We start from the raw sequence: 27,500 nt of genomic DNA on the forward strand, positions 1-27,500 counted from the left end.
CCTCTACCCCCTAGAACACAACCTCCTTCCCCCACACCTCCAGGGCTCTGCTTGTCCAGCCCGGGTGCCTCCAGGGGACATCGGTGTGGTGCTGTACCCAACCCTGGGCTCTCTTCACAGCTGACAAGCCGACCACTAGACACCTCCACGAGAGGAAGGATAGAGCTGTGACAGTCAACTCCAGAAGCCCTCTCTCCTCTCCTCCTCTCTTCTGTCTCTCCTCTCCTCCTTTCTTCTGTTTCTCCTCTGCTCCTCTCTTCTGTCTCTCCTCTCCTCCTCTCTTCTGTCTCTCCTCTCCTCCTCTCTTCTGTCTCTCCTCTCCTCCTTTCTTCTGTTTCTCCTCTGCTCCTCTCTTCTGTCTCTCCTCTCCTCCTCTCTTCTGTCTCTCCTCTCCTCCTCTCTTCTGTCTCTCCTCTCCTCCTCTCTTCTGTCTCTCCTCTCCTCCTCTCTTCTGTCTCTCCTCTCCTCTCATACTTATCGGTGTTCTCTTCATCTGCCTCTCTCCTTCTCTCGTCCATCTTTCTCTTCCCCTCATTCGTCTCTCTCTTCTCCTCATCATCCTCTTCTCCAGTCCTCTGCTCCACCTCTCCCTGTCCTGCCTGTTCAGTCCTCTGCTCCACCTCTCCCTGTCCTGTCTGGTCAGTCCTCTGCTCCACCTCTCCCTGTCCTGCCTGTTCAGTCCTCTGCTCCACCTCTCCCTGTCCTGCCTGGTCAGTCCTCTGCTCCACCTCTCCCTGTCCTGCCTGGTCAGTCTGTGTCTGTGAGAGAAGTGAATCGTTTTCTCCAGAAGACGTCTCCACCGCAGGACCTTCCCTAAATCCTACACCACTGGAACAAGGTTGCACGGACGTGGGAAGGTGCAGGGGTAGAGGGCAGCCCTCCTCTCTCCCCACTGGGGAGTCATGGTTTGTTTCTGGGACACAGATCTCCACGCACGGCCTCACCTTCCCACAAGCCTGCTGGAACTTTCGGTACTTGGGGCACTGTAGGGAGTAGTCAGTCTGGCCGTCTGATTGGATATCGGCTTCAGGAGGAGGGGTGAGATATTTGCTTTTACGTCCCGTCTCGCTATTTGCTGGTTGGCCACCCACATCCCGTTCAACGGGCGAATCAGAAACCACCCGGACCCCTTTGTCATCGTCTAAGACATCCTTGTTCGTGTCGATGTTGCTGAGCTCTGGCCCGGGGGACTGTCTCCTGCACCGTGTCTTACAGCAGGTCTTCCTCTGGAAGGAGGGCGAACTGCTGCTGAAGAACTTGGGCAGGAGGAAGTCAAAACAGGCCATGTCCAGATCCCTGAAACCCAGAATAGAGGCACAGTGTCGTATCTCCATGACATTATCTTTACTGAAGAGCAGCTTGGACGTGTAGGCAAACTGCAGCAGGGGCTCCAAGCCACTCACCGTCACCTTTAGAGAGGGATGGAAAGGAAGAGAAACAGATGGTGATGACAGTCCCATATACAAACCTGTTATATAACCTACCTATAACGTCATTAGCTAGGGAGCCAGCCAGATAATGTTAGCGAGCTAGCTAACAGTACACCTTAGCTTGCAATGAAACCACTTTCTGGGTTAGGGTTAGGGGTAGTGACACCTCTAGCACTGAGAAGCAGTGACTGAGACCACTGCGCCACTTAAGACCCCACGCTTGTGGCAACAGGTCACAAATCCTGCTGATGTGATAGTCACACTGTGGTATTTCACCCAGTAGATATGGGAGTTTATACACTCAGCGCTCAACACTACTGTCGATTCAGAATATACCATATCTTACTTATCTGACAGAACTGAGTTCATCTCATCTCTTAGACAAACTATGCCCGCGTGATGAATAACACTCAGTTGACTTCCAGTTGCCTGACAACCACTCAGTTGACTTCCAGTTGCCTGACAACCACTCAGTTGACTTCCAGTTGCCTGACAACCACTCAGTTGACTTCCAGTTGCCTGACAACCACTCAGTTGACTTCCAGTTGCCTGACAACCACTCAGTTGACTTCCAGTTGCCTGACAACCACTCAGTTGCCTGACAACCACTTAGTTGCCTGACAACTACTCAGGTGACTTCCAGTTGCCTGACAACCATTCAGTTGCCTGACAACCACTCAGTTGCCTGACAACCACTCAGTTGACTTCCAGTTGCCTGACAACCACTCAGTTGCCTGACAACCACTCAGTTGCCTGACAACCACTCAGTTGACTTCCAGTTACCTGACAACCACTCAGTTGCCTGACAACCACTCAGTTGCCTGACAACCACTCAGTTGACTTCCAGTTGCCTGACAACCATTCAGTTGACTTCCAGTTGCCTGACAACCACTCAGTTGACTTCCAGTTGCCTGACAACCACTCAGTTGCCTGACAACCACTCAGTTAACTTCCAGTTGCCTGACAACCACTCAGTTGACTTCCAGTTGCATGACAACCACTAAGTTGACTGACAACCACTAAGTTGACTTCCAGTTGCCTGACAACCACTCAGTTGACTTCCAGTTGCCTGACAACCACTCAGTTGCCTGACAACCACTCAGTTGACTTCCAGTTGCCTGACAACCACTCAGTTGACTTCCAGTTGCCTGACAACCACTCAGTTGACTTCCAGTTGCCTGACAACCACTCAGTTGACTTCCAGTTGCCTGACAACCACTCAGTTGCCTGACAACCACTCAGTTGCCTGACAACCACTCAGTTGGCTTCCAGTTGCCTGACAACCACTCAGTTGCCTGACAACCACTCAGTTGACTTCCAGTTGCCTGACAACCACTCAGTTGACTTCCAGTTGCCTGACAACCACTCAGTTGACTTCCAGTTGCCTGACAACCACTCAGTTGACTTCCAGTTGCCTGACAACCACTCAGTTGACTTCCAGTTGCCTGACAACCACTCAGTTGACTTCCAGTTGCCTGACAACCACTCAGTTGACTTCCAGTTGCCTGACAACCACTCAGTTGACTTCCAGTTGCCTGACAACCACTCAGTTGCCTGACAACCACTCAGTTGACTTCCAGTTGCCTGACAACCACTCAGTTGACTTCCAGTTGCCTGACAACCACTCAGTTGCCTGACAACCACTCAGTTGCCTGACAACCACTCAGTTGGCTTCCAGTTGCCTGACAACCACTCAGTTGCCTGACAACCACTCAGTTGACTTCCAGTTGCCTGACAACCACTCAGTTGACTTCCAGTTGCCTGACAACCACTCAGTTGACTTCCAGTTGCCTGACAACCACTCAGTTGACTTCCAGTTGCCTGACAACCACTCAGTTGACTTCCAGTTGCCTGACAACCACTCAGTTGACTTCCAGTTGCCTGACAACCACTCAGTTGACTTCCAGTTGCCTGACAACCACTCAGTTGACTTCCAGTTGCCTGACAACCACTCAGTTGCCTGACAACCACTCAGTTGACTTCCAGTTGCCTGACAACCACTCAGTTGACTTCCAGTTGCCTGACAACCACTCAGTTGCCTGACAACCACTCAGTTGACTTCCAGTTGCCTGACAACCACTCAGTTGCCTGACAACCACTCAGTTGACTTCCAGTTGCCTGACAACCACTCAGTTGACTTCCAGTTGCCTGACAACCACTCAGTTGACTTCCAGTTGCCTGACAACCACTCAGTTGACTTCCAGTTGCCTGACAACCACTCAGTTGACTTCCAGTTGCCTGACAACCACTCAGTTGACTTCCAGTTGCCTGACAACCACTCAGTTGACTTCCAGTTGCCTGACAACCACTCAGTTGACTTCCAGTTGCCTGACAACCACTCAGTTGCCTGACAACCACTCAGTTGACTTCCAGTTGCCTGACAACCACTCAGTTGACTTCCAGTTGCCTGACAACCACTCAGTTGCCTGACAACCACTCAGTTGACTTCCAGTTGCCTGACAACCACTCAGTTGCCTGACAACCACTCAGTTGCCTGACAACCATTCAGTTGCCTGACAACCACTCAGTTGCCTGACAACCACTCAGTTGCCTGACAACCACTCAGTTGCCTAACAACCACTCAGTTGCCTAACAACCACTCAGTTGCCTTCCAGTTGCCTGACAACTACTTTAATTATATATATTTTTTATTGGCAAACTTAGGCATGACATGCCAGCAGCACAAATCCAAGTATAACTGACCAACTTATGAAAGACAAGCCGTGTAATTATGAATTCTGTAAAGTCAGTGTGGAAGAGGTGGGGGGAAAAAATGATTGTTGTCAATCAACCTGGGTCTGACAACTTGGATGGACATTTACTGAGCATGGTAGCAGACTATATTGCAAAAAAATATTTAAGTCTAAGTCTACAGAAAAGTGTGTGTGCTCAAGCAGAAGTCATTCCGTTACCCAAGAATAGCGAAGCAACCTTTACTGGCTCAAACAGCCGACCAAAATCAGCCTGTTAACAATCTTTGATGTTTGACCAGATACATTTCACAGCAAACAGATATTCAGCACGCTTATAGAGAAGGGCATTCAACACGCATGTGCCATACTCATGATTGGCTGTTTTGTCAGACTGCAGCTTTTGACATTATTGATCACTGTCGATCTGTTGCTAGAAAAACTTGTGTTGTGGCTTTACACCCCCTGCTATATTGTGGATAAAGAGTTACCTGTCTAACAGAACACAGAGGTGTTATGGCTTTACACCCCCTGCTATATTGTGGATAAAGAGTTACCTGTCTAACAGAACACAGAGGTGTTATGGCTTTACACCCCCTGCTATATTGTGGATAAAGAGTTACCTGTCTAACAGAACACAGAGGTGTTATGGCTTTACACCCCCTGCTATATTGTGGATAAAGAGTTACCTGTCTAACAGAACACAGAGGTGTTATGGCTTTACACCCCCTGCTATATTGTGGATAAAGAGTTACCTGTCTAACAGAACACAGAGGTGTTATGGCTTTACACCCCCTGCTATATTGTGGATAAAGAGTTACCTGTCTAACAGAACACAGAGGTGTTATGGCTTTACACCCCCTGCTATATTGTGGATAAAGAGTTACCTGTCTAACAGAACACCTCTCCGACGTAATCCAGGTAAAGTGAGGCATTCCCCAGGGCAGCTGTCTAGGCCCCTTCATTTTTTCAATCTTTACTAGTGACATGTCACAACACTACCAACAAGGCAGGTCCTACAGGCCCTAGTTTCTACCTTCTTAACAACACTATCAACAAGGCAGGTCCTACAGGCCCTAGTTTCTACCTTCTTAACAACACTATCAACAAGGCAGGTCCTACAGGCCCTTGTTTCTACCTTCTTAACAACACTATCAACAAGGCAGGTCCTACAGGCCCTAGTTTCTACCTTCTTAACAACACTATCAACAAGGCAGGTCCTACAGGCCCTAGTTTCTACCTTTTTAACAACACTATCAACAAGGCAGGTCCTACAGGCCCTAGTTTCTACCTTCTTAACAACACTCTCAACAAGGCAGGTCCTACAGGCCCTAGTTTTAAAGCACCTGGACTACTGTTCAGTCGTGTGGTCAGGTGACACAAAGAGGGACCTCGGAAAATTACAATTGGTTCAGATCAGCGCAGCACGGCTAGCCCTTACATGCTTTATGTATCCTTTATGAAACTTAAGAACAAATTCTTATTTACAATGGCAGCCTACCGAGGAACAGTGGGTTAACACTCGGGGGCAGAACGACAGATGTTTTACCTTGTCAGCTCGGGGATTCAATCCAGCAACCTTTCGGTTACTGGCCCAAACGCTCTAACCACTAGGCTACCTGCCGCCCCTACGCTCTAACCACTAGGCTATCTGCCGCCTCTACACTCTAACCACTAGACTACCTGCCGCCTCTACACTCTAACCACTAGACTACCTGCCGCCCCTACGCTCTAACCACTAGGCTATCTGCCGCCTCTACACTCTAACCACTAGGCTTCCTGCCTCTAACCACTAGGCTACCTGCCACCTCTACGCTCTAACCACTAGGCTTCCTGCCTCTAACCACTAGGCTACCTGCCACCTCTACGCTCTAACCACTAGGCTACCTGCCGCCTCTACACTCTAACCACTAGACTACCTGCCGCCCCTACGCTCTAACCACTAGGCTATCTGCCGCCTCTACACTCTAACCACTAGGCTTCCTGCCTCTAACCACTAGGCTACCTGCCACCTCTACGCTCTAACCACTAGGCTTCCTGCCTCTAACCACTAGGCTACCTGCCACCTCTACGCTCTAACCACTAGGCTACCTGCCGCCTCTACACTCTAACCACTAGGCTACACGGAGAACTAACATCAGTGACATGCATGTCCATCTCTCCTGGCTCAAAGTAGAGGAGAGATTGACTTCGTCACTACTTATCTTTGTGAACGGTATTGACATGTTGAAAGCACCGAGCTGTCTGCTCATACGACTAGCACACACCCATGCATACCCCCACAAGACAATGCCACCAGAGGTCCCTTCACAATCCCCAATTCAAGAACAGACTATGCGAAGTGCACAGTTTACATATATTTATTTAACCTTTATTTACCTACATAGAGCCATGACACAGTACTACATAGAGCCATGACACAGTACTACATATAGCCATGACACAGTACTACATAGAGCCATGACACAGTACTACATAGAGCCATGACACAGTACTACATAGAGCCATGACACAGTACTACATAGAGCCATGACACAGTACTACATAGAGCCATGACACAGTACTATATAGAGCCATGACACAGTACTACATAGAGCCATGACACAGTACTACATAGAGCCATGACACAGTACTACAGAGCCATGATACAGTACTACATAGAGCCATGATACAGTACTACAGAGCCATGACACAGTACTACAGAGCCATGACACATTACTACATAGAGCCATGACACAGTACTACATAGAGCCATGACACAGTACTACATAGAGTCATGACACAGTACTACATAGAGCCATGACACAGAACTACATAGAGCCATGACACAGTATTACATATAACCATGACACAGTATTACATATAACCATGACACAGTACTACATAGAGCCACGACACAGTACTACATAGAGCCACGACACAGTACTACATAGAGCCACGACACAGTACTACATAGAGCCACGACACAGTACTACATAGAGCCACGACACAGTACTACATAGAGCCATGACACAGTACTACATAGAGCCATGACACAGTACTACATAGAGCCATGACACAGTACTACATAGAGCCATGACACAGTACTACATAGAGCCATGACACAGTACTACATAGAGCCATGATACAGTACTACATAGAGCCATGACTACATGGAACTCTATTCCACAGTACTACATAGAGCCATGACTACATGGAACTCTATTCCACAGTACTACATAGAGCCATGACTACATGGAACTCTATTCCACAGTACTACATAGAGCCATGACACAGTACTACATATAGCCATGACACAGTACTACATAGAGCCATGACACAGTACTACATAGAGCCATGACACAGTACTACATAGAGCCATGACACAGTACTACATAGAGCCATGACACAGTACTACATAGAGCCATGACACAGTACTACATAGAGCCATGACACAGTACTACATAGAGCCATGACACAGTACTACATAGAGCCATGACACAGTACTACAGAGCCATGATACAGTACTACATAGAGCCATGATACAGTACTACAGAGCCATGACACAGTACTACAGAGCCATGATACAGTACTACATAGACATGACACAGTACTACATAGAGCCATGACACAGTACTACATAGAGCCATGACACAGTACTACATAGAGCCATGACACAGAACTACATAGAGCCATGACACAGTATTACATATAACCATGACACAGTATTACATATAACCATGACACAGTACTACATAGAGCCACGACACAGTACTACATAGAGCCACGACACAGTACTACATAGAGCCACAACACAGTACTACATAGAGCCACGACACAGTACTACATAGAGCCACGACACAGTACTACATAGAGCCACGACACAGTACTACATAGAGCCATGACACAGTACTACATAGAGCCATGACACAGTACTACATAGAGCCATGACACAGTACTACATAGAGCCATGACACAGTACTACATAGATCCATGATACAGTACTACAGAGCCATGACACATTACTACATAGAGCCATGACACAGTACTACATAGAGCCATGACACAGTACTACATAGAGCCATGACACAGTACTACATAGAGCCATGATACAGTACTACATAGAGCCATGACTACATGGAACTCTATTCCACAGTACTACATAGAGCCATGACTACATGGAACTCTATTCCACAGTACTACATAGAGACATGACTACATGGAACTCTATTCCACAGTACTACCTACAGCCATGACTACATGGAACTCTATTCCACAGTACTACATAGAGCCATGACTACATGGAACTCTATTCCACAGTACTACATAGAGCCATGACTACATGGAACTCTATTCCACAGTACTACATAGAGCCATGACTACATGGAACTCTATTCCACAGTACTACATAGAGCCATGACTACATGGAACTCTATTCCACAGTACTACATAGAGCCATGACTACATGGAACTCTATTCCACAGTACTACATAGAGCCATGACTACATGGAACTCTATTCCACAGTACTACATAGAGACATGACTACATGGAACTCTATTCCACAGTACTACCTACAGCCATGACTACATGGAACTCTATTCCACAGTACTACATAGAGCCATGACTACATGGAACTCTATTCCACAGTACTACATAGAGCCATGACTACATGGAACTCTATTCCACAGTACTACCTACAGCCATGACTACATGGAACTCTATTCCACAGTACTACATAGAGCCATGACTACATGGAACTCTATTCCACAGTACTACATAGAGCCATGACTACATGGAACTCTATTCCACAGTACTACATAGAGCCATGACTACATGGAACTCTATTCCACAGTACTACATAGAGCCATGACTACATGGAACTCTATTCCACAGTACTACATAGAGCCATGACTACATGGAACTCTATTCCACAGTACTACATAGAGCCATGACTACATGGAACTCTATTCCACAGTGCTACATTCCACATCACGTAACTGCTGAAAGCAGTAGAATCAGATGAAAAAAAAATATATAAAATACACCTTACGGAACAGCAGACACACACACATGGATGTTGTATTGTAGATATGTGGTTGTAGAGATGAGGCCTGAGGACACACTCTTAATGTGTTATGAATGTATTGAATGATCCATAATAAACCCCAGGAAGAGTAGCTGCTGCCTTGGCAGGAACTAATGGGGATCCAAAATAAACCCCAGGAAGAGTAGCTGCTGCCTTGACAGGAACTAATGGGGATCCATAATAAACCTCAGGAAGAGTAGCTGCTGCCTTGACAGGAACTAATGGGGATCCATAATAAACCCCAGGAAGAGTAGCTGCTGCCTTGGCAGGAACTAATGAGGATCCATAATAAACCCCAGGAAGAGTAGCTGCTGCCTTGACAGGAACTAATGGGGATCCATAATAAACCCCAGGAAGAGTAGCTGCTGCCTTGACAGGAACTAATGGGGATCCATAATAAACCCCAGGAAGAGTAGCTGCTACCTAGACAGGAACTAATGGGGATCCATAATAAACCCCAGGAAGAGTAGTTGCTGCCTTGTCAGGAACTAATGGGGATCCATAATAAACCCCAGGAAGAGTAGCTGCTGCCTTGGCAGGAACTAATGGGGATCCATAATAAACCCCAGGAAGAGTAGCTGCTGCCATGGCAGGAACTAATGGGGATCCATAATAAATCCCAGGAAGAGTAGCTGCTGCCTTGGCAGGAACTAATGGGGATCCATAATAAACCCCAGGAAGAGTAGTTGCTGCCTTGTCAGGAACTAATGGGGATCCATAATAAACCCCAGGAAGAGTAGCTGCTGCCTTGGCAGGAACTAATGGGGATCCATAATAAACCCTAGGAAGAGGCTTACCGCCCAAATAGGTCCACAGACGATGCAATCTCAACCACACTGCACACTGCCCTAACCCATCTGGACAAGAGGAATACCTATGTGAGAATGCTGTTCATCGACTACAGCTCGGCATTCAACACCATAGTACCCTCCAAGCTCGTCATCAAGCTCGAGACCCTGGGTCTCGACCCCGCCCTGTGCAACTGGGTACTGGACTTCCTGACGGGCCGCCCCCAGGTGGTGAGGGTAGGCAACAACATCTCCTCCCCGCTGATCCTCAACACTGGGGCCCCACAAGGTTGCGTTCTGAGCCCTCTCCTGTACTCCCTGTTCACCCACGACTGCGTGGCCACGCACGCCTCCAACTCAATCATCAAGTTTGCGGACGACACAACAGTGGTAGGCTTGATTACCAACAACGATGAGACGGCCTACAGGGAGGAGGTGAGGGCCCTCGGAGTGTGGTGTCAGGAAAACAACCTCACACTCAACGTCAACAAAACTAAGGAGATGATTGTGGACTTCAGGAAACAGCAGAGGGAACACCCCCCTATCCACATCGATGGAACAGTAGTGGAGAGGGTAGCAAGTTTTAAGTTCCTCGGCATACACATCACAGACAAACTGAATTGGTCCACTCACACAGACAGCATCGTGAAGAAGGCGCAGCAGCGCCTCTTCAACCTCAGGAGGCTGAAGAAATTCGGCTTGTCACCAAAAGCACTCACAAACTTCTACAGATGCACAATCGAGAGCATCCTGGCGGGCTGTATCACCGCCTGGTATGGCAACTGCACCGCCCTCAACCGTAAGGCTCTCCAGAGGGTAGTGAGGTCTGCACAACGCATCACCGGGGGCAAACTACCTGCCCTCCAGGACACCTACACCACCCGATGTCACAGGAAGGCCATAAAGATCATCAAGGACATCAACCACCCGAGCCACTGCCTGTTCACCCCGCTATCATCCAGAAGGCGAGGTCAGTACAGGTGCATCAAAGCTGGGACCGAGAGACTGAAAAACAGCTTCTATCTCAAGGCCATCAGACTGTTAAACAGCCACCACTAACACTGAGTGGCTGCTGCCAACACACTGACACTGACTCAACTCCAGCCACTTTAATAATGGGAATTGATGGGAAATGATGTAAATATATCACTAGCCACTTTAAACAATGCTACCTTATATAAATGTTACTTACCCTACATTATTCATCTCATATGCATACGTATATACTGTACTCTATATCATCGACGGTATCCTTATGCAATACATATATCACTAGCCACTTTATACTATACTATGCCACTTTGTTTACATACTCATCTCATTTGTACATACTGTACCCGATACCATCTACTGTATCTTGCCTATGCTGCTCTGTACCATCACTCATTCATATATCCTTATGTACATATTCTTTATCCCCTTACACTGTGTACAAGACAGTAGCTTTGGAATTGTTAGTTAGATTACTTGTTATTACTGCATTGTCGGAACTAGAAGCACAAGCATTTCGCTACACTCGCATTAACATCTGCTAACCATGTGTATGTGACAAATAAAATTTGATTTGATTTGATTTGATTTTGAGTAGCTGCTGCCATGGCAGGAACTAATGGGGATCCATAATAAACTCCAGGAAGAGTAGCTGCTGCCTTGGCAGGAACTAATGGGGATCCATAATAAACCCCAGGAAGAGTAGCTGCTGCCTTGGCAGGAACTAATGGGGATCCATAATAAACCCCAGGAAGAGTAGCTGCTGCCTTGGCAGGAACTAATGGGGATCCATAATAAACCCCAGGAAGAGTAGCTGCTGCCATGGCAGGAATTAATGGGGATCCATAATAAACCCCAGGAAGAGTAGCTGCTGCCTTGACAGGAACTAATGGGGATCCATAATAAACCCCAGGAAGAGTAGCTGCTGCCTTGGCAGGAACTAATGGGGGATCCTTAATAAACCCCAGGAAGAGTAGCTGCTGCCTTGGCAGGAACTAATGGGGATCCAAAATAAACCCCAGGAAGAGTAGCTGCTGCCTTGACAGGAACTAATGGGGATCCATAATAAACCTCAGGAAGAGTAGCTGCTGCCTTGGCAGGAACTAATGGGGATCCATAATAAACCCCAGGAAGAGTAGCTGCTGCCATGGCAGGAACTAATGGGGATCCATAATAAATCCCAGGAAGAGTAGCTGCTGCCTTGGCAGGAACTAATGGGGATCCATAATAAACCCCAGGAAGAGTAGTTGCTGCCTTGTCAGGAACTAATGGGGATCCATAATAAACCCCAGGAAGAGTAGCTGCTGCCTTGGCAGGAACTAATGGGGATCCATAATAAACCCTAGGAAGAGTAGCTGCTGCCATGGCAGGAACTAATGGGGATCCATAATAAACTCCAGGAAGAGTAGCTGCTGCCTTGGCAGGAACTAATGGGGATCCATAATAAACCCCAGGAAGAGTAGCTGCTGCCTTGGCAGGAACTAATGGGGATCCATAATAAACCCCAGGAAGAGTAGCTGCTGCCTTGGCAGGAACTAATGGGGATCCATAATAAACCCCAGGAAGAGTAGCTGCTGCCATGGCAGGAATTAATGGGGATCCATAATAAACCCCAGGAAGAGTAGCTGCTGCCTTGACAGGAACTAATGGGGATCCAAAATAAACCCCAGGAAGAGTAGCTGCTGCCTTGACAGGAACTAATGGGGATCCATAATAAACCTCAGGAAGAGTAGCTGCTGCCTTGGCAGGAAATAATGGGGATCCATAATAAACCCCAGGAAGAGTAGCTGCTGCCTTGGCAGGAACTAATGGGGATCCATAATAAACCCTAGGAAGAGTAGCTGCTGCCATGGCAGGAACTAATGGGGATCCATAATAAACTCCAGGAAGAGTAGCTGCTGCCTTGGCAGGAACTAATGGGGATCCATAATAAACCCCAGGAAGAGTAGCTGCTGCCTTGGCAGGAACTAATGGGGATCCATAATAAACCCCAGGAAGAGTAGCTGCTGCCTTGGCAGGAACTAATGGGGATCCATAATAAACCCCAGGAAGAGTAGCTGCTGCCATGGCAGGAATTAATGGGGATCCATAATAAACCCCAGGAAGAGTAGCTGCTGCCTTGACAGGAACTAATGGGGATCCAAAATAAACCCCAGGAAGAGTAGCTGCTGCCTTGACAGGAACTAATGGGGATCCATAATAAACCTCAGGAAGAGTAGCTGCTGCCTTGGCAGGAAATAATGGGGATCCATAATAAACCTCAGGAAGAGTAGCTGCTGCCTTGGCAGGAACTAATGGGGATCCGTAATAAACCCCAGGAAGAGTAGCTGCTGCCTTTGCAGGAACTAATGGGGATCCGTAATAAACCCCAGGAAGAGTAGCTGCTGCCTTGGCAGGAACTAATGGGGATCCATAATAAACCCCAGGAAGAGTAGCTGCTGCCTTGACAGGAACTAATGGGGATCCATAATAAACCCCAGGAAGAGTAGCTGCTGCCTTGGCAGGAACTAATGGGGATCCATAATAAACCTCAGGAAGAGTAGCTGCTGCCTTGGCAGGAACTAATGGGGATCCATAATAAACCTCAGGAAGAGTAGCTGCTGCCTTGGCAGGAAATAATGGGGATCCATAATAAACCCCAGGAAGAGTAGCTGCTGCCTTGGCAGGAACTAATGGGGATCCGTAATAAACCCCAGGAAGAGTAGCTGCTGCCTTTGCAGGAACTAATGGGGATCCGTAATAAACCCCAGGAAGAGTAGCTGCTGCCTTGGCAGGAACTAATGGGGATCCATAATAAACCCCAGGAAGAGTAGCTGCTGCCTTGACAGGAACTAATGGGGATCCATAATAAACCCCAGGATGAGTAGCTGCTGCCTTGGCAGGAACTAATGGGGATCCAAAATAAACCCCAGGAAGAGTAGCTGCTGCCTTGACAGGAACTAATGGGGATCCATAATAAACCTCAGGAAGAGTAGCTGCTGCCTTGGCAGGAAATAATGGGGATCCATAATAAACCCCAGGAAGAGTAGCTGCTGCCTTGGCAGGAACTAATGGGGATCCGTAATAAACCCCAGGAAGAGTAGCTGCTGCCTTTGCAGGAACTAATGGGGATCCGTAATAAACCCCAGGAAGAGTAGCTGCTGCCTTGGCAGGAACTAATGGGGATCCATAATAAACCCCAGGAAGAGTAGCTGCTGCCTTGACAGGAACTAATGGGGATCCATAATAAACCCCAGGAAGAGTAGCTGCTGCCTTGGCAGGAACTAATGGGGATCCATAATAAACCTCAGGAAGAGTAGCTGCTGCCTTGGCAGGAACTAATGGGGGATCCTTAATAAATACAAATACTAATACTTGTGTTAAATAGGCTTCAGCTCAGTTGGCTAACAGCTAAATCAGTCAAATTCCTATCTGGATCTGGTAGCCAGGTCCATTACTGATTTTCATTATCACCCTTTAAATCAGGGACTGATTTAGACCTGGGGACACCAGGTGGAAGCGATGAATTATCAGGTAGAACAGAAAACCATCAGTACTCCGGATCTCGTATGGTAAGATTGGAAAACTCCTGGCCTAAAGTGGACTAATGTGATCCTGGACTCCTAGGCTCATGGTCCCTCCCTTCTCACCTCCTGAGGCAGGGTGACGACAAGTCCCTGTGGTGCATGGGAGGAGACCCTGTGTGTGAAGTAGTCGCTGCAAGAGGCCAGCACAGAACGGTGGGCCCTGAAACTCCTCCCTTCGGCCAGCACAGTGATGTCACACAGCAGGTCACGCCTCCGCTGGTCGTCCAGACAACGCAGCACATGGCAGCTGTGCACGGAGGACTCAAAGGTAAACACAGAGGACCGCAGGCTCTCCAGACTAGACATGGCAACAGACATCTGTGGAACACACACACACACAAAGAGAGAGAGAAAAGAAGATGACAAAATTATACTATTTCCTGTAGCTTAATCTACTACTTCCTGTAGCCAAACCTACTACTTCCTGTAGCCTAACCTACTACTTCCTGTAGCCTAACCTACTACTTCCTGTAGCCTTACCTACTACTTACTTCCTGTCGCCTAACCTACTACTTCCTGTAGCCTAAACGACAACCTCCTTAAAACAGTGGTGTCAGTCAAACAGCTGTAGCCTAACCTACTACTTCCTGTAGCCTAACCTACTACTTACTTCCTGTAGCCTAACCTACTACTTCCTGTAGCCTAACCTACTACTTCCTGTAGCCTAAACTACAACCTCCTTAAAACAGTGGTGTCAGTCAAACAGCTGTAGCCTAAACTACTATTGATCTGCAGGCTATCATGGTAAATTAAAACAAATCTAATCACAACTAGTCAAATCAAAATCCCCCCCAGCAGTAAAAACAGACTTGTAAACAGAAACAGCTCGTGGTAACCAACAGATTTAACAGCTAGTTGGACGACATCTCAATGTCATTATTTAGCATAATACACTTCCAAATCTGTCACATCTGTCTGCCACTCATATCCAGTCATCTGTCTGCCACTCACATCCAGTCATCTGTCTGCCACTCATATCCAGTCATCTGTCTGCCACTCATAATCCAGTCATCTGTCTGCCACTCATATCCAGTCATCTGTCTGCCACTCATATCCAGTCATCTGTCTGCCACTCATATCCAGTCATCTGTCTGCCACTCATATCCAGTCATCTGTCTGCCACTCATATCCAGTCATCTGTCTGCCACTCATATCCAGTCACCTGTCTGCCACTCATATCCAGTCATCTGTCTGCCACTCATATCCAGTCATCTGTCTGCCACTCATAATCCAGTCATCTGTCTGCCACTCATATCCAGTCATCTGTCTGCCACTCATAATCCAGTCATCTGTCTGCCACTCATATCCAGTCATCTGTCTGCCACTCATATCCAGTCATCTGTCTGCCACTCATATCCAGTCATCTGTCTGCCACTCATATCCAGTCATCTGTCTGCCACTCATATCCAGTCATCAGTCAGCCACTCATATCCAGTCATCTGTCTGCCACTCATATCCAGTCATCTGTCTGCCACTCATATCCAGTCATCTGTCTGCCACTCATATCCAGTCATCTGTCTGCCACTCATATCCAGTCATCTGTCTGCCACTCATATCCAGTCATCTGTCTGCCACTCATATCCAGTCATCTGTCTGCCACTCATATCCAGTCATCTGTCTGCCACTCATATCCAGTCATCTGTCTGCCACTCATATCCAGTCATCAGTCAGCCACTCATATCCAGTCATCTGTCTGCCACTCATATCCAGTCATCTGTCTGCCACTCATATCCAGTCATCAGTCAGCCACTCACATCCAGTCATCAGTCAGCCACTCATATCCAGTCATCTGTCTGCCACTCATAATCCAGTCATCAGTCAGCCACTCATATCCAGTCATCAATCAGCCACTCATATCCAGTCATCAGTCAGCCACTCATATCCAGTCATCAGTCAGCCACTCATATCCAGTCATCAGTCAGCCACTCATATCCAGTCATCAGTCAGCCACTCATATCCAGTCATCAGTCAGCCACTCATATCCAGTCATCAGTCAGCCACTCATATCCAGTCATCAGTCAGCCACTCATACCTTCCTACCTTCCTCTCACTCCCGTCGCCATCATAAATCCAAGAGAAATATTTTTTATAACAAGTTTGCTTGTGCTTGAATTGTGTGCCTGCGTGTTCCCTCGTAGTCCGAGCGCATCTGGTCATTGCGGTGGTGGAAAAGCGCTACTCATTTCTCCCCAAGCGGCGATAATCTCTTTTCCTCACCTGTCCATCTCCTCATTTTGAATGCCATGTTGTCACTGTCACTTGTCCACTCAAACTAAACATTGTTGTAATCTATCGCCCACCAGTTGCCCTTGGAGAGTTCCTCAATGAGCTTGATACGTTGATAAGCACATTTCCTGATGATAGCTCACCGCTCATTGGATCAAAAGGCAATCAATCGCACATCGTAACTGTTAGTTGCAGGTGCATGGTAGCCGTTGAACGAGATGAGAAAAAAGAAACCCGCACACTGCTCTGGAGTTAGTACCGCTGCTCTGGAGTTAGTACCGCTGCTCTGGAGTTAGTACCGCTGCTCTGGAGTTAGTACCGCTGCTCTGGAGTTAGTACCGCTGCTCTGGAGTTAGTACCGCTGCTCTGGAGTTAGTACCGCTGCTCTGGAGTTAGTACCGCTGCTCTGGAGTTAGTACCGCTGCTCTGGAGTTAGTACCGCTGCTCTGGAGTTAGTACCGCTGCTCTGGAGTTAGTACCGCTGCTCTGGAGTTAGTACCGCTGCTCTGGAGTTAGTACCGCTGCTCTGGAGTTAGTACCGCTGCTCTGGAGTTAGTACCGCTGCTCTGGAGTTAGTACCGCTGCTCTGGAGTTAGTACCGCTGCTCTGGAGTTAGTACCGCTGCTCTGGAGTTAGTACCGCTGCTCTGGAGTTAGTACCGCTGCTCTGGAGTTAGTACCGCTGCTCTGGAGTTAGTACCGCTGCTCTGGAGTTAGTACCGCTGCTCTGGAGTTAGTACCGCTGCTCTGGAGTTAGTACCGCTGCTCTGGAGTTAGTACCGCTGCTCTGGAGTTAGTACCGCTGCTCTGGAGTTAGTACCGCTGCTCTGGAGTTAGTACCGCTGCTCTGGAGTTAGTACCGCTGCTCTGGAGTTAGTACCGCTGCTCTGGAGTTAGTACCGCTGCTCTGGAGTTAGTACCGCTGCTCTGGAGTTAGTACCGCTGCTCTGGAGTTAGTACCGCTGCTCTGGAGTTAGTACCACTGCTCTTGATCAAGCTTTACGTATCGGCCTCGAGGCCTTCGTCAGACTTCAACCTCCCGATGTCTGCTTTCAATTAATTTCTTTCCACTTTTTTCTTTGCCCTCCTTGCCTCTTCTGACCTCACCTTTTCCCAGTCCCCTCCCACTCCCAAGGCAGGCAATACGCTTGACCTCATCTTTACTAGATTGGCTGTTTGTTCACTAATCTCACTGCAATCCCACTCTGTCATTGATCACTACTTTGTTTCAATTTCTGTCTCCCTCTTCCTCAAACCTACACACCCAGATGGTAGGGGCTGAGTGCCCTTTCTCCCACTACTCTCTCCTGTTCTATCATCTCTCCCTTCTGCTAAATCCTTCTCCATCATGTCTGCCTATTCGACCCTGCTCTCCTCCCTTTCCGCATTTTATGACTCAGACTGTTCCCGTTCCTTCCTCCCCTCTTGCTCCGTGGTGATTCATTGCGAGCTTACAGAACAGGGATGCGGGCAGCTAAACTCAACTTCTGGAGGACCTGCCATCCTTCCACTCCCTCCTCTCTACCTCTGGATCTGCTGCTAAAGCCACTTTCTAACACTTCTGCCTCTAAACCCAGGAAACTATTTTCCTCCTAAATCCTCCACCCCCTCTGCGGAAGACTTTGCCGACCACTTTGAAAAGAAGGTTGACAACATCCACTTTTAATTCACTCGGCAAATTGAGTCCACTGGTCTCACTCACGCATAACTACCCTCCAGGTGACATCGTGTGACTAGTGAGGTCTGCCCGCTCGAACCCCCCCCCCATTCCCTCCTCCAGACCATCTCTGGAGACCTTCCTCCCATTCTTCACTTCCCTCATCAGCTCATCCCTGACCACTGGCTCTGTCCTCTCCAACTTCAAAATGGGTGGAGTCCATCCCCTCAAGAAACCAAAAATTCAACAAAAACTTTCTGTATCCCTTTCTATTCTTTCCAAAACACAACGAGACTCTGACCAACACTCTCGTTATCTCGCTCAGAACAAGTCAGGCTACAAGACGGGTCACTTAACCGAGACTGCTCTCCTCTTGTGTCACGGAGGCTCTCCGCACTGCCAAAGCAGACTGTTTCTGCTCTGTTCTCCCTCCTAAATCTATCCTGCTGCCTTCCGACACTGTGAACCATGATCCTCTTCTCCACCATCTCAGAGCTGGGTGTCTCCGGCTCTGCACACTCCTGGATTACATCCTACCTGGCGGGCCGCTCCCTACCAGGTGACGTGGAGAGGATCTGTGTCTGCACCACGTACTCGCACTACTGGTGTCCCCCAGGGATCGGTTCTAGGCCCTCTCCTCTCTTCTCTCTATACACCAAGTCACTTGGCTCTGTCATATCCTCACATGGCCTCTCCTATCATTGCTATGCGGATGACACAACTACTTTTCTCCTTCCCATCCCCGCCTTCTGAAACCCAGTGGTGACACGCATCTCTGTGTGCCTGGCCGATATCTCTGCTTGGGTGTCGGCAAAGAGCCTTGGCGTGACCCTGGACCACACCCTGTCGTTCTCTACAACATCCTTAGAGTACGACCCCTACCTCACACAGGAGGAAGCGCCGGTTCTTATCCAGGCACTTGTCATCTCCTCCAGTCTGGAGTCTGTCTGTTGGCTGGGCTCTGCCATCAAACCCTTGCAACTTATCCAGAACGTTGCAGCCCGCCTGGTGTTCATCCTTCCCAGGTTCTCCCATGTCACCACGCTCCTCCTCACACTCCACTGGCTTTCAGCCGAATCTCGCATCAACTACAAGGCCATGATTCTTTCCTACGGAGCAGCAAGAGGAACTCGGGCTATGCCCAAACGCTACACCCCAACCTAAATACTCCGTTTTGGCCCTCCCACCCCTACAGGAGGGCAGCTGCCATCTCAGCCAAGTCAGAGCTCTGTCCTGGCACCCCAATGATGGAGCCAGCTTCCCCCCTGACACTAGGACAACAGAGTCCCTGCCCAGCGTCCCCCCTGACACTAGGACAGCAGAGTCCCTGCCCATCTTCCCCCTGACACTAGGAGAGCAGAGTCCCTGCCCAGCGTCCCCCTGACACTAGGACAGCAAAGTCCATCTTCTGAAAACATCTGAACCCCCCCCCCCCTCTTCAGAGGATCTTAAATAGTCCACAACTAGGTGGACCAGTTCCACAACATCCTCCTCACCCCCAAAAAATAATGTTCCTTCCATTAACTAACACTTTACTTTCTCCTCTTACTAGCTCGGACTGTACTTTATTGAAGAAAAATTTAAATATTGTGATATGTGGTTGTCTCACCTAGCTATCTGAAGATGAATGTCCTGACTATGACTGGTCCACCTAGCTATCTGAAGATGAATGTACTGGCTATGACTGGTCCACCTAGCTATCTGAAGATGAATGTACTGACTATGACTGGTCCACCTAGCTATCTGAAGACGAATGTACTGACTATGACTGGTCCACCTAGCTATCTGAAGATGAATGTACTGGCTATGACTGGTCCACCTAGCTATCTGAAGATGAATGTACTGACTATGACTGGTCCACCTAGCTATCTGGAGATGAATGTCCTGACTATGACTGGTCCACCTAGCTATCTGAAGATGAATGTACTGACTATGACTGGTCCACCTAGCTATCTGAAGATGAATGTACTGACTATGACTGGTCCACCTAGCTATCTGGAGATGAATGTCCTGACTATGACTGGTCCACCTAGCTATCTGAAGATGAATGTACTGACTATGACTGGTCCACCTAGCTATCTGGAGATGAATGTCCTGACTATGACTGGTCCACCTAGCTATCTGAAGATGAATGTACTGACTATGACTGGTCCACCTAGCTATCTGAAGATGAATGTACTGACTATGACTGGTCCACCTAGCTATCTGAAGATGAATGTACTGACTATGACTGGTCCACCTAGCTATCTGAAGACGAATGTACTGACTATGACTGGTCCACCTAGCTATCTGAAGACGAATGTACTGACTATGACTGGTCCACCTAGCTATCTGAAGATGAATGTACTGACTATGACTGGTCCACCTAGCTATCTGAAGATGAATGTACTGACTATGACTGGTCCACCTAGCTATCTGAAGATGAATGTACTAACTATGGGTAAACAAAGGTGGAAATATGCAATATCCTTATTTAGCGTATTTGAGTATTCTAATGCACCCCGCCCCCAAACAAGACAACATTTGGTTGGTCCGGGCCAGACCACATCCGAACCAATCAGAGACGTCTATGTTTGACCATTTTGTACAGTACATTATACTTTAGTGCTCTACTGTTCGCTCTACTGTTCTGTACGGCCTGTGATTGGTTCAGATTTGGTCCAGCCAGGGCGAACTGACTAAATGTCAACTACATTTTAATGGCTGTCCGGTGGGTGGGTGGGTGGGTGTCAGTAAGAGCTGGGATAGGTGACATTAGCTGGAGAGAGTGAGGGGGGGGGGGGGGGGGGGGGGGGCGGACGGACGACATTATCCAATTTGAAATGTGTTGATATTAGTTGTCAGGGAGTCTTTTCTTCTTGTGTTTCCAATACCTTTTTAAAATACTTTTAATCTGTTTTACAAGAAATCAAGGCCTTTTCTTATTCTTATTCTTTTTTAAGAATGGATTTTTTTTTAAATATGTTTTTATTATTATAATAAGTGTGTGTAGTTTTGTATCCATTTATTTCTCGAATACACTATTAGCTTTAATTTGACACGCATGAGAATAAAGAATCATTTTTTACACAGGTGTCAGCCGTTTTTGTCAAATCAAGAAATCTGTAACCATGTCGGGGTGAGATGGTCACACCCTGTCTAGCCGATGTCTGGCATATGTTTGAAAACTAGAATCCACGTTAACTAGTGTAGCCGTATAGAACTACCCATAGCACGCTGTCACATAATGTAAGTCATATTTCCAATAAGGGACATTGTCTAATAATAAGACAAAACACAACAAATGTAAGATTGTATAGCCTAAACACTGACAAATCAACCAATCTCATAACAAATCAACTTTGTGATCAACTCCGAGTACTGACGCGTCGTGTGTTTCCCAAACAGTAGAACTATAAATGGAACTAACCTGACATTGGTTATCCTAGGACGACGGTGAGCTGAAATCCTAAACAGGTTTATGAGGCTGACATATTCAGTGTGAGAACCTCCCGAACACAGTTTAAACGTCGGGACGGAAACTTGGACTGTTGTTGACAACTGTAAATGACTGTACCCAATTCTGCGGAACCACAAGTCATATGACTTTTCCTAACTGGTATTCTGCCAGAAGCGCGCGTGATGACGTCACTTTGTATGGTAAATGAAGGAAGACTTTCAAAATAAAAGCTTGCATTTCTAAATATTGCAACGTGAATAACTCATTCAAAAGATATCGAATTGTAATCAACGGCCCACTTTTATTGTAACCACAGGAAAAGGCAATGAGTAATTTCATTTTAAAAAAATTTAATGGTTTAAAAAAAGACCAACAATGGAAAAATGACTATGTTGACATGGGTATTTTAAGAATCTAAAGAGAACTCTTCTACCTGCCTCAGCTAAAGTGATGTGGGAAATACTCCGTAGGATCTCTACTAAACAAAGACAGTTCGTTTTGGAATGGGACTGTAATTGCCAGGCCTGCTGCTGGCTTTTAAAGGGGAATTTTTTACCCTGTCTCTGCCACGGCATATAGTCATTACTATATTAACAACATTGTGTTTTTTTTTGTCTTAAACATCACAATTATCCAAGCTAGAATTGGCACATTTTCATTTCACTGGTACAATCGGGAAGTTTCAACTTCCCTTTGTATTCGTCTGCTCATAGTGATCATAGCGTAATGCCATAGATACCACCCTGCTAGGTAGATGGGGACGTGCCCACAAACTTGGATAATGTTGTTGTGTACTTCGATCGAACAACACACAGTCATCTCAGAAACTTCTCTATGCATTTGTTTGTTTTTCACTAACATTTGTCATCATGCCTGTGTGGTTTTCTGTGCCTGGCTGTGTTAATTACAAACAAGCGTGAAAATGAGTTATCTTTCTACAGTTCTACCTACCAGAAATTTACCCTGATGCTGCCAGTTGTTTCAAATCAAATCAAATTGTATTTGTCACATACACACGGTTAGCAGATGTTAATGCGAGTGTAGTGAAATGCTTGTGTTTCTAGTTCCGACAGTGCAGTAATATCTAACAAGTAATATAACAATTCCACAACAACTACCTAATACACACACATCTAAGTAAAGGAAGGGAATTAGAATACATACATATAAATATATGGATAAGCGATGACAGAGCGGCATAGGCAAGATGCAATAGATGGTATAAAATACAGTGTAGTCATATGGGATGAGTAATGCAAGATATGTAAACATTATTAAAGTGGCATTGTTAAAGTTACTAGTGAGCCATTTGAGCCTCTCTGTGTTAGTGGTGGCTGTTTAACAGTCTGATGGCTTTGAGATAGAAGCTGTTTTTCAGTCTCTCGGTCCCTGCTTTGATGCACCTGTACTGACCTCGCCTTGTGGATGGTAGCGGGGTGAACAGGCAGTGGCTCGGGTGGTTGTTGTTCTTGATTATCTTTTTGGCCTTCCTGTGACATCGGGTGCTGTAGGTGTCATGGAGGGCAGGTAGTTTGCTCCCGGTGATGCGTTGTGCAGACCGCACCACCCTCTGGAGAGCCCTGTGGTTGTGGGCGGTGCTGTTGCCATATCAAGCGGTGATACAGCCCGACAGGATGCTCTCAATTGTGCATCTGTGAAAGTTTGTGAGGGTTTTAGGTGACAGGAGGCTGAAGAAATTTGGCTTGAGGTTGAAGAGGCGCCGTTGCGCCTTCTTCACCACACTTTCTGTGTGGGTGGACAATTTCAGTTTGTCTGTGATGTGTACACAGAGGAACTTAAAACGTTCCACCTTCTCCACTGCTGTCCCGTCGATGTGGATATGGGGGGGAGGGTGCTCCCACTGCTGTTTCCTGAAGTCCACGATCATCTCCTTTGTTGGACTGACGTTGAGTGAGAGGTTATTTTCCTGACACCACACTCCGAGAGCCCACACCTCCTCCCTGTAGGCTGTCTCGTCGTTGTTGGTAATCAAGCCTATTACTGTTGTGTCGTCTGCAAACTTGATGATTGAGTTGAAGGGGTGCATGGCCACGCAGTCATGGATGAGCAGGGAGTACAGGAAGGGGCTGAGCACGCACCCTTGTGGAGCCCCTGTGTTGAGGATCTGCGAAGTGGAGATGTTGTTTCCTACCTTCACCATCTGGGGGGCGGTCGTTCAGGATTGTGTGAATGGAGTTGCTTTGATCAAGTGTGTGTGTGTGTGTGTGTTTAACAGAGAGAGAGAGAAGAATAGATATTATGAATTTAAATGTATTTTGAGCCGTGTATACACTTGACACTTGCACAAAACATTAAGAACTCCTTCCTAATATTGAGTTGCACCCCTCCCTTTTAGCCCTCAGAACAGCCTCAATTCATCAGGGCATGGACACTAACAATGTTCATAATGTTTTGTACACTCAGTGTACATGCGACTTCTGCGATGAAAAAGACAGGGACTCATTGTGTTCAGATCTAGCTGGTCAGGGACTCATTGTGTTCAGATCTAGCTGGGCAGGGACTCATTGTGTTCAGATCTAGCTGGTCAGGGACTCATTGTGTTCAGATCTAGCTGGTCAGGGACTCATTGTGTTCAGATCTAGCTGGTCAGGGACTCATTGTGTTCAGATCTAGCTGGGCAGGGACTCATTGTGTTCAGATCTAGCTGGTCAGGGACTCATTGTGTTCAGATCTAGCTGGTCAGGGACTCATTGTGTTCAGATCTAGCTGGTCAGGGACTCATTGTGTTCAGATCTAGCTGGGCAGGGACTCATTGTGTTCAGATCTAGCTGGTCAGGGACTCATTGTGTTCAGATCTAGCTGGTCAGGGACTCATTGTGTTCAGATCTAGCTGGTCAGGGACTCATTGTGTTCAGATCTAGCTGGGCAGGGACTCATTGTGTTCAGATCTAGCTGGTCAGGGACTCATTGTGTTCAGATCTAGCTGGTCAGGGACTCATTGTGTTCAGATCTAGCTGGTCAGGGACTCATTGTGTTCAGATCTAGCTGGTCAGGGACTCATTGTGTTCAGATCTAGCTGGTCAGGGACTCATTGTGTTCAGATCTAGCTGGGCAGGGACTCATTGTGTTCAGATCTAGCTGGTCAGGGACTCATTGTGTTCAGATCTAGCTGGTCAGGGACTCATTGTGTTCAGATCTAGCTGGTCAGGGACTCATTGTGTTCAGATCTAGCTGGGCAGGGACTCATTGTGTTCAGATCTAGCTGGTCAGGGACTCATTGTGTTCAGATCTAGCTGGTCAGGGACTCATTGTGTTCAGATCTAGCTGGTCAGGGACTCATTGCGTTCAGATCTAGCTGGTCGTGGACTCATTGTGTTCAGATCTAGCTGGTCAGGGACTCATTGTGTTCAGATCTAGCTGGTCAGGGACTCATTGTGTTCAGATCTAGCTGGTCAGGGACTCATTGTGTTCAGATCTAGCTGGTCATGGACTCATTGTGTTCAGATCTAGCTGGTCGGGGACTCATTGTGTTCAGATCTAGCTGGTCAGGGACTCATTGTGTTCAGATCTAGCTGGTCAGGGACTCATTGTGTTCAGATCTAGCTGGGCAGGGACTCATTGTGTTCAGATCTAGCTGGTCAGGGACTCATTGTGTTCAGATCTAGCTGGTCATGGACTCATTGTGTTCAGATCTAGCTGGTCGGGGACTCATTGTGTTCAGATCTAGCTGGTCAGGGACTCATTGTGTTCAGATCTAGCTGGTCAGGGACTCATTGTGTTCAGATCTAGCTGGGCAGGGACTCATTGTGTTCAGATCTAGCTGGTCGGGGACTCATTGTGTTCAGATCTAGCTGGTCAGGGACTCATTGTGTTCAGATCTAGCTGGTCATGGACTCATTGTGTTCAGATTCCTCCTCAGTCTGGATGGAATCAGGCTACTGAAGGTCCATACAGGTCCAACAGTGTGTAATGTAATTTTTCTTTTAAAAGGACAACTTACGTATTCTTTTCTACCACCAACTTTACCCGTTGCACTTGAAAGATCGTCTCTTCCTTTCTGCTTGAAGTCCCGCTAGCTAGCTAATAAAATGGACAACAGTGGTAGGAGACTTTGGACAAAGTTGGAGACCAAAATGTTTGCTGACATTGTGGTCAGACATTACTTTACAGTAGCTACCCAGGGGGGAAAGGCCATATTTGAGGGCGTAGCCAGGAAGATTAGAGGGGAAAGGATACTACTCAACATTTGAAAGGGCGACAAGAAGGCAAAAGATGATAACAATCGGAGCGAGAATGGAAGGGTGGCATGTCCACTTTTTTTATGTGCTGGACTGTGTGTTAGGCGGTCGACCAACAATCCATCAATCGGTGGTCCTGGATAGCGCGGACACCGATAATGAGGATGATAATGACGGGGACAGTCTGGAGCTTGAAAGTAATGTTAACTAGATAACTAGCTGGCTAGCGTGTTGCTAAATTGCATGCTATGTTTATTATCTTGAAGTTAGCTAGCTATTGTTATTTAACTTAGCTGTTATCCTTATCATCAACATTGTTAGCTAGCTATGTTGACTAGTCGTTATAACATTAGCTAATAATAGGAATGTAGCTAATTTCTTCTCCATACAGTAATTTATGTTTGGCCTGCTAAATTAGATGGGTAATGTGCCAGCTCTACTGTGGGTGCTCTATTAGGACACAGATAAAGCAACTTGTGATGAACGTCACGGGGGTGTTGTAAGTGCAGCTATGAGCTTGAATGCTCCTTTCAAATAAATATTTGAGGGTCTTATTCCAGTGACACGATGATCGATGCTTGACAGGGCTTTGACAAATACAAATATTTTCGCTTTTATCCATAATAATCTCATCATGTAGAGTAGCCTACCCAGCACTGTATGCGTGAGCTGTTGGCTAGAGAGCAGGCACTAAGACCAGAGTAGCTGTTGGCTAGAGAGCAGGCACTAAGACCAGAGTAGCTGTTGGCTAGAGAGCCGGCACTAAGACCAGAGTAGCTGTTAGCTAGAGAGCAGGCACTAAGACCAGAGTAGCTGTTGGCTACAGAGCAGGCACTAAGACCAGAGTAGCTGTTGGCTAGAGAGCAGGCACTAAGACCAGAGTAGCTGTTGGCTAGAGAGCAGGCACTAAGACCAGAGTAGCTGTTAGCTAGAGAGCAGGCACTAAGACCAGAGTAGCTGTTCTGCTGCCTCAACATCCTCCAGCATGACCGGTTTGGCGGTGGGTCAGCCATGGTGTGGGGTGGCATTTCTTTGGGGGGCCGCACAGCCCTCCATGTGCTCGCCAGAGGTAGCCTGACTGCCATTAGGTACCGAGATGAGATCCTCAGACCCCTTGTGAGACCATATGCTGGTGCGGTTGGCCCTGGGTTCCTCCTAATGCAAGACAATGCTAGACCTCATGTGGCTGGAGTGTGTCAGCAGGTCCTGCAAGAGGAAGGCATTGATGTTATGGACTGGCCCGCCCGTTCCCCAGACCTGAATCCAATTGAGCACATCTGAGACATCATGTCTCGATCCAACCACCAACTCCACCACCATCTGTTGCACCACAGACTGTCCAGGAGTTGGCGGATGCTTTAGTCCAGGTCTGGGAGGAGATCCCTCAGGAGACCATCCGCCACCTCATCAGGAGCATGCCCAGGCGTTGTAGGGAGGTCATACAGGCACG

The 27,500-nt window shown here is 47.3% G+C and overlaps 1 protein-coding gene across 1 annotated transcript in view; it reads right to left on the reverse strand.

The window, feature by feature from the left end:
* The window catches only part of LOC139388616 (transcription regulator protein BACH1-like), a 26,957-nt gene extending 4,966 nt beyond the window's left edge, over positions 1 to 21,991 (reverse strand). The window contains exons 1-4 of the mRNA XM_071135379.1: positions 21,822 to 21,991; positions 14,594 to 14,848; positions 657 to 1,409; positions 1 to 620 (exon numbers count right to left, since the gene is read on the reverse strand). The exon at positions 1 to 620 is cut by the window's left edge and continues 580 nt beyond it. Of these exons, the coding sequence (XP_070991480.1) occupies positions 1 to 620; positions 657 to 1,409; positions 14,594 to 14,848 (1,628 nt within the window). The 5' untranslated portion in view covers positions 21,822 to 21,991. The remainder of the gene's footprint in view (positions 621 to 656; positions 1,410 to 14,593; positions 14,849 to 21,821) is intronic.
* Between the last annotated feature and the right edge of the window lie 5,509 nt (positions 21,992 to 27,500).

The sequence above is a fragment of the Oncorhynchus clarkii genome, chromosome 29, assembly GCF_045791955.1.
Source record: "Oncorhynchus clarkii lewisi isolate Uvic-CL-2024 chromosome 29, UVic_Ocla_1.0, whole genome shotgun sequence".
Classification (NCBI taxonomy): Eukaryota; Metazoa; Chordata; class Actinopteri; order Salmoniformes; family Salmonidae; genus Oncorhynchus; species Oncorhynchus clarkii.